Here is an 8,071-nt window from a genome sequence, read left to right as displayed (position 1 = left end):
GAGTTCAGGGTAGTCATGCTGTTCTGTGACGTGGGTTTTGTCCTGGTTTTAGCCTTTTTTAGCAAGCTGGACATCCCAGAAATAGAGAGGATATTGCAGGTTCTGTGAAAAAAGGCACCTGCTCAAGGAAAGATTAGTTCCCCGCTGTGGGAAAAGCTGCTCTGAAGCACACCCTTCCTTCGAAGTCCTGGGCAGAGGCAGGAGGCGGCCCCGGGGCTGGTTCCTGTGCTTCTAGGATGACTTCAGGGTCACGCTGAGAGCCTGTAGGGGCTCGGCTGCCTCTCGGGCTGGGTGTCTTCGAGGTACAGACCTCGAAGGTACCTACAGAAGTTACCTAGAAGTAACCTACAGGTTAGCAGCTGCCAAAATAGGGGTGCCCCTGGACTGCAGCCCTCAAATGGCCCGGTATATCCTGAGCATGGGGACAACAGGCTCGTTTGGGATGATCTGCGGCCTGGTTAGCGTGGTTGCAGCTCGGTTTGTTCACCTAAAGGTGTTCAGGACCCTCTGGCCTCGCTCTCTTCCCTGCAGCACGCTGCTGGTTGACCAGAGGTGGGCAGGGGAGCTGCCCAGGGTGCGGTGCAACTTCTCTTCAGCTCTGCAGGCACTTCCCAGTTCTCCAGGATGGATTTTGTCTGGAGACGAGCCTGCTTTCCCTGGCACAGGCTGCCCAGCGAAGCTCCAAGTGTCCAAGACCAGGTTGGGACTGGGTGGGCTTTACGGTCCCTTCCGACCCGAGCCGTCCTGTGATTCTATGATATTTCTGTAAAATCCCTGGTGTAGCTTCGATTTACACTCCTGTACGAGTGCTTCTTGCTGATAAAGCTTGTTTTGCTGGCTGAGTTGGTGTAGGCTGCGCTGATAAAAGATTGTTGCTGCTGCAGATTGCATGTGTGCTGGCTCTGCTGAGATGGCTAACCTGGAGCTCCTCGAGGGTAGATTAGACGTAAATTACGGAAAAATGCGATTATGATGTTAATGTAATGCCATGAAGATCGAACCCTTGTGTCCTTTTCATGGGCCCAATACCTGATTTTTCAAGGTTAACAGTTTTTATAGCTCTTCTGATAAATTTCTGAGCTGTTGTTCGACCTCAACCAGGAAAGTGTTTTCTAGGAGTCTGCTGTGGTGCACCCAAAGGTCCACTTCCCCTCTGTGTCATGGAGTTTGTTCCGCCTTGCTTACCTCAGATTTCTTCTGTAAAGAGCAAAAGATCCTTTAGGGCTCCCCAAAAGGTCACTTGAACAAAGGTCACAGAACTTGAAAAGGTCACAGAACGTGGGAGGCCGTGAGGTGCAGCACAGGCCTTCCCTCTGACAGAAGGTGTCCCCTGAGGAGGAGCTGGCTCCTCACCCGCAAAGCCTCCCACTAAAACCAGAGGAGCTGGGCACCACCGGCCTCACCTCGGTGTCCCAGCTGTGTGCCTCCAGCCACGGCCGTCCCCAAGATTTTGGGAGGGCAGGAAGCCCCTGGAGGTGAGGTACGGGTGCCCCTCCAGGCTGCAGCACAGCGCGGGAGGCAGCTGGGGGCAGGAGGAGGGCAGAGGAATGCGGAGGCCATCTCCAAGTGCCTCGGCCCATCAGGAACTTGGCCTCAATTTTCTTCCCCTCCCTCCTCTCCTCTCCGAGTGCTTCCCTGGGTTGCACTGGGGGCAGAGACGGTCTCCCCCAGCACCTGGTCCTGTACTCCTTAGAGAGCCTGTACGAACTATTTGCTGCTTCAGATCCACTGCCCTAGTGGATCAGGAGGCAGCTGTGGGGCGGCAGAAGGAGTAAACTCTGCCTGCCTGGAGGGCTCCTCGGTGCTGTGGGATCCAGCCGGGGCTGCCCCTTTTAACAGGTGCCTCACGTGCTGCGGGATGCCTGGGGAAGGTGGCATCGCCTGTACCTGTCCCCAGGACAGGAGGGAGCTCTGTGGGGGCTGCCTGCAGAAGGCTTGGGGCCGAGCAAGTGTCCTTCTGAGGAGGAAGCTGGGGTAGAGTGACATGCTTGAAAACCCCATTTCTTGCGCCTGTCCCCGGAGGTTGCAGCCCGTGGCCCAGGTGTGGCTGTGGGCTGGTGTGCTGGGCGTTTATAGCGCCTCTATTGCTTCAGAAGATAAGGGCACGTTAATACTTTATTGCCCCCCGTCTTCATTTGAGGCACCGTCCGGAGCCGCGGCTCTTGCTCCTTTTGCACCCCCGGCCCCAGTGACCCCGGGGCTCCCTCCCCAGGGCAGCGCCGAGCGGCTCCGCCGGGCACGGGCTCAGTCCCCGGGCTGTGGGGAGGGGGCACGGCCCGTGCCTGGAAATCGCCGCGGTCCCTGCCCGTGAGCATCTTCCTCGGGGAGAAGGGGAGAAAGCGTGACTCACGCTGTTATCGGGAGTGTGTTAGCCCCACGGGTACACACGGTTTCACTGGCGCAAGGTTAGTGGTGACGTCTCAGTGGGGAACCCGGTGCCCTCCTCGCCGGAGCCTAATCTAAATCGTTTTACAAGGGGCCGACAGGTGAACTGAAACCTCCGGGGGGCAGGGGTTATCACGACTCTGGCAGTGGGATGCAGGATACGACGGGCATCGGAGCTGGCACGGGAGGTAAATGCACCCGTTGCTCCGCCACGGGCTGCCTGCACCCTGCTCGCTGCTGCTGGCAGCCCCCACCCCGGACCCAAGGGCTGCGTGGGGAGGGCTCGGCCCTGCCTCCCCATCCCAAATTAGCCCCTGCAGGGACACCCTGGGCTCAGAACCCGCCTGCGAGCCCCCGCCGTGTTTTATTTCTTGTCTCCTGTAAGACCCAGAGCAAGGGATGGGGCTCCCTGTGTGTGACAGGCACTGGGCAGGCCAGCACAGCCCTGCCACAGCCCACCCTGCCAGGTGAGGTACTGGGGGGCTCCTGGCCCCCTGGTGCCGGAGGAAAGCTCAGTCACAGCCTAGCTAGAAACACAGATTTATTGCGACATCGGTTTGAAATCAGCACTGCGCCCCCACCCGCCTCCCGCGGTGATTCAAGGCCCCTGGGGGTGCCCCGATCCCCCCACAACCCCTCCGTGGCAGCGGGAGAGCCCTGGGGGGGGGCACAGAGTCACTGTCTCACGGGGGCAGCTCCTGCAGGCTGGCGGCACCAAGGTGGGAACAGAAGCCAGGTTCGGGGTCCTTCACCGTCAGGCGGGGTTTCTGAGCAGTCAAAGTGACCAGAGTCAAAACCTGAGCAGGCTGAGCAGGGGGGGTGCCCCCGCGTCCTCTCCTCTCTCTGCCTTCCCTCGCTGCCAGCCCAGGCGTTCGGGGGAGCTGGGAGAGGAGCCAGGCAGGGGCCCCACCGCCGCTAGACGTATCCCGTCAGGTTGTAGGAGTTGAACTCGCTCTTGGGCTTCTGCGTCGGGCTGACGGAGGGCTGGGGGCTCTTGCTCGCCAGCAGCCGGGACGGGTAGGCGTTGGAGTAGGCGACCGGCGAGTCCCGCGAAGGGCAGGAGGCGCAGAGGATGAAGCCGCCGATGAGGGTGAACAAGGAGGAGATGATGCCCAAGTAAAGAGCCTCCCCCATCTCGTACTTGGTGCTGTCGGGGAGGATGGGGTTGTAGAAGTCCCGCAGCACCACGTGGATGTTCCACACCAGCGGGATGAAGCAGAGCAGCCCCCCGAGGACGAAGGCCACGCCACCCACCACCGCCACGCGGTCCTTGCCCGGCGAGCCCTGGCCGAAGACGGTGCACCTCATGCCGGCCACGGCCAGCAGGCAGGCGAGGGAGGAGACGGCGCAGGAGCTCACCATCAGGGCCTGGGCCGCCTGCACGTCGGAGGGCAGGTTGAGCATGGAGCTGTAGATGTCGCACTGCGTGATGCCCGTGCTGTACGTGGCGCACTCCATCCACAGCCCCTTGGTGAAGCTCACGGCCGTCACGATGCTGGAGCCGATGTAGGAGCTGATCTTCCAGCTGGGCAGCAGCGTGGTCGTCAGCGTGCCCACGTAGCCCAGGAAGGCGATGGTGTAGCCGGCCAGCTGGAGCCCCATGGACACCATGGTGGGGCCGGGCGTCGCCTGTCCTCCTCCCGCGCGCTTACCTTGCCATGGCCCCGCTGGCGGCTCCTCTCGCCGGGCCGAGCCTTCGCCCCGCTCCCCTGGGCGCCAGTTTTGTGCGGGCCTCGCGTGTGGGTGGGAGCAAGAGGGGAGGAGAGGTTACCTGCAAGAGTGGAGAGCAATCCCTCCCCGATTAACGATTGACCCGAGCCCGTGGAGCCGCGCCAAGCACCCTTTCACCTCTGTTATCTTCCCAGGCAAGCTTCAGAGGCAGGCAGAGCGGCGCTGCCCGGGCAGGACGCCAAAGCTCTCCCTGCTGCCGCGGCCGTGGGCAGGGATGGGGAGCCCGCCCGGCCCCGCGGGGCCATCTCCCACGGGACCAGGAGGTGCAAGGGCAAGGAGAGCAGCGTCTCCTGGTGCGAGCCTCCCCCCCTGCCTCTTCCTGCCCCCCCCCGTGTTGTATGGGATGGAAATATTTCTTCGCTGCCACGCGTGCCCCGAGCTGCTTTTGCAGGCTCAGCTAATCCTTATCTTCCGCTGTCCGGAGGGAAAAAGCCAAAAAGCTGCAGCTGCGTGCTGTGTGTTTGGGACCTGCCGGTGGAGATTTGGGTGGTGACCCCCCAAGGCTTCCCCACCGGAGGCAGGGGGTTGCTCCTGTTCCATCGGGGCTCACGTAAAGCTCCTGCTGCTGCCTGCCCACCCTGCGCTCCAGCGGGGCTGGGACAAGAGGATGCGCTCTCGAGGCTGAACTTTGGCTGCCAGCTCTTCCATGACACGGTGACAGGGAGGAATGGCAGGTGCCGGTGACACCTGTGTCCCCAGGAGAGCCCAGAGACCCGTGGAGGACAGAAACACATCGGGCACAGCGGGGTGACCCGTCCTGCTGTGGGGTGCAGCCCCTGCTCCCCACGGGGGTGCTGGTGCCGTGGTGGGAGTTTCCCCTCCCCACCTCGGAGCGGGCAGCGGGGTTTTGGCAGGCGCAGGTTTGTTTTCCCTTCACCTTGTTTCAAAATTCCCCCTGGTGCGGTTCTTGCGAAACGCCAAACCACACGGTGCCGCCCGGCCACTGGCCTCGCGCCCTGGGAAAGTTGCCGGCTGAGGGTGCAGCCCCTGCAGCACCTCCGAGGTCTGCTCCCAAAGTTCCCTCACTCCTGTCTCCTTTCCCAGGCACTAACCAGCCCCTCTGCTCCGTCTTAGGGCTGCTGCTCCTAAATTAGCACCCCGGGACCCTCGTGGGGCTGGCAAACTGAGGCAGGCGAGGGCTCGGTACTTACGGAGGCAGCTGGGGATGTGGGGCCGAGGGAGGCTGCAGGCGAACGGGACCGGAGGGGGCTCGGTGGGGCAGGGCGAGTGGCCGGGGACCCGGGGATCAGGGACCGCGAGTTGTTCGCGGCGGCTTTGCAAAATCCATCTACAAATCTCAGCCGGGATCAGAGGCTTATTGCAGATCAGAATTAAACCCTTTCGGCATCAGGAAGGATTGGGGAGCCGGGCTGCCTTGTTTTGCTTGTTTTCTATTAATTATCAGGGTTTGCCTAAGTGGCTTGGGATGCCAGGCTGCGGGGGGCTCATGGAGCGGGGGGGGAGCGAAGGGAGCAGAGCGAGGAGGAGAACCAGCTGCAGAGAGAGAGCCAAATTCCTCCCTCACCCTGTGGGCTCCAGGGAACCTTCACCTTTGGTGGTGATGCCCGGCTGGCAGGGGGCACATCGGGGCTGTCGCTGCCTGTGGGGCTCAGCAGCCCCTGGGAGCTGCCGTGGGGCAGTGCAACGGGCAGGAGGCGAGGTGTCCCGTGGCACCCCGGCACCCCCAGCGACGGGTGCCTGCTGGTTTCATCTTGTGCCCAGGTCTGATCCGTGCTGGGCTGCGTGCCCGCTGCTGGCAGGTTGAACTCCCCGGCCCTGCTCGTGCTCCGCGGGGTTTGTTATCACAAGGCTCCTGGCCCAAATGAGAAGCAAATGGGGACGGTAATGAGGGCTGCGCTCGCGCCGTGCCCCCTCCCGCTCCCCGGCTGCCGCAGATGGAGAAGGGCAGGGGGGGCCCCCGGTGACAAATTGCACTCAGAGCCCGGCCAGGTCCGGCCGGTGTTTGGACACTGGCAGAGCTACAGCAGGGACCATTTGCTATTTTCTTTCCTTGTCCCAAACTGAAACTCTCCCAGGACCGGGAGGTGACCTGCCTGCCAGCAGCACCTCGCCTCGAGTGCCCGAACAGGGGCGTTACAGGGGGTCAGGGCATGTAGCGGTGCCAGGGGGGTACAAACCTGGGCAGGACCGTGTCATCCCCTGCCTTCTGTCTTCCCCCCGTCCTCTCCTGAGCATGCCTTCACCCTGGTTGCTCTGTGCTCAGCCCATCACGCTGCCCCCACCGTGCCCATCGCACACCACTGTGATGCCCCAGCACTCCTGAGCCCTTCCCAAATCCCCTCTCCCTTATGCAAACGGCTACAACGAGCACTTAATCATCCTCCTTAATTGTCTCTGCCCTCCTCCGCTGCCCCCCTGGTGCCCCTGGTGATTTTCTCACAAACGGTGTCTAACTTTTCCCTTCTGTGTTTTGCTTTTCCACCGGAGCTCCCAGCACCCCGCTCCCAGTCCCCCCCAGCCCTCTGTTTACACAACTGGGACAAATTTCACACCCGTACTGCTGCCCCCAGCCCCGCGCTCCCCTGCCCTGAAGAATTTGCGAGTCCCTGGCCGGGGCAGGGCTATAAAAGCATCCTTGCCAAGGGCTCGCAGCCTCGGAGGGGACACGCCGCTGCCCATATGGAAACTGCTGCCTGCTGCCTGCCTCCCCGCTGCCTGCCGGTGCCCCGGGACGGTGCTCACCCAGCCCCGGGGCTGGAGCAGAGGGGAAGGTACCTCGGGTGCTGCCTGCCTGGGTTGGGGTGGGTGGGCTCTGGCTGGGTTTGGGTGAGGGCTGCGCTGCTCCTGGCTTGGGTCAGGACCCCGGCACTGGGGGTGCAGAGCCACTGTGACCAAGCTGCTGTCCTCACCCAGGCCCCTGCCTCTCTGGAGACCGTGGCTGCCCCGAGAGGAGGAGGAGGTGACCGGGCGGCAGAGGGAACGGACGGACACTGTGAGTGCTGGGCTCCCTGCTGGGGCTCCCCTTTTCCTAGAAAAAAAGGCAGAAAAGCAGCCTGGTGGCCCCGCACTCCTTCACCCCTATGTCCCTTCACCCTGACATCCCTTCTGCCCCCAGCCAGAGCTAGCTGGAGCCTGCGTGGGGGTGGCTGTGTCCCTAGGGAGAGGGGGGTGAGAAGGGGACACCCTTGGCACCCACATCGCCTCTCCGGGGACATGGCTGCTCTGTGGGGGCCTCAAAGGGACGCCTGTTCCCGGCCTGGCGGGCATTCCTCAGGGGGTTAGCGGGGCGCCTGGGCACAGCGGGGGGGATTACTCTGGCAAAAGGCCCTTGTCTGGGGTTTAGGTGCCAGCTTCCTCTGCGGGGACGCAGGGACCTAAATCCCAGTGGAAGAGGAGTGAGGAAAAGCAGGGTTGGGAGGAGCCTGGCCCCACAGGGACTCTGCATGGGGGCTGTGAGGTGTAATCCTGCACCGATGGGAGAAAAATGGGAGAAATGCCCCTGCTGCCACCCCCACCATGGCAGCAGGAGCCCCGGGGGCAGCTCCCACCCTGGCTCTGTCTCCTCAGGCCCAGCCTCTGGACGTGGCAGACGTGGCGGGGGACGGCAACCCCAGCAAGGCACTGATGCTTTTCCACCACCCGGTCAGGTACGGCCCCGCCACCATGCCCCTGCCGAGCCCGAGGGCGGCGGGCAGTGGAGGGGGGGCCTTCATCCATCGCCCATCTCCCCCCACAGGCTGCTGTGGCCCCGCTCCAAGTCCTTCGACTATCTGTATGGCGTGGGGGAGAGCCTGCTGCGCAACTTCCCCGTGCAGGCCACGCTCTGCCTGTACGACGACTCGGGCAGCGAGGAGGAGGAGGATGAGGAGGATGAAGAGGATGATGATGATGAGGACCATGAGGAGGAAGAGGAGGGCGATGCCGGGGGTGCTGTGCTTATGACTGGGGCTGGCTCCCTGCTGCCAGCAGCCGGCTCGGTGCGGCCGGTGTGAGG

The 8,071-nt window shown here is 62.9% G+C and overlaps 1 protein-coding gene across 1 annotated transcript; it reads right to left on the bottom strand.

Annotated features, from left to right (window-relative positions):
• Positions 1-3,300: 3,300 nt before the first annotated feature.
• On the bottom strand, positions 3,301-3,996 carry CLDN2 (claudin 2; the record flags this gene model as incomplete). Its single annotated transcript, XM_084294059.1, has 1 exon — positions 3,301-3,996. The coding sequence occupies one exon, from the start codon at positions 3,994-3,996 to the stop codon at positions 3,301-3,303; it is 696 nt and encodes a 231-aa protein (XP_084150185.1).
• Between the last annotated feature and the right edge of the window lie 4,075 nt (positions 3,997-8,071).

This window comes from Netta rufina, assembly GCF_964035555.1.
Source record: "Netta rufina genome assembly, chromosome: 12".
Taxonomy (NCBI): domain Eukaryota; kingdom Metazoa; phylum Chordata; class Aves; order Anseriformes; family Anatidae; genus Netta; species Netta rufina.
The sequence above is the reverse complement of the archived record's forward strand: the minus strand, read 5'-3'. Positions and strand labels throughout refer to the sequence as shown.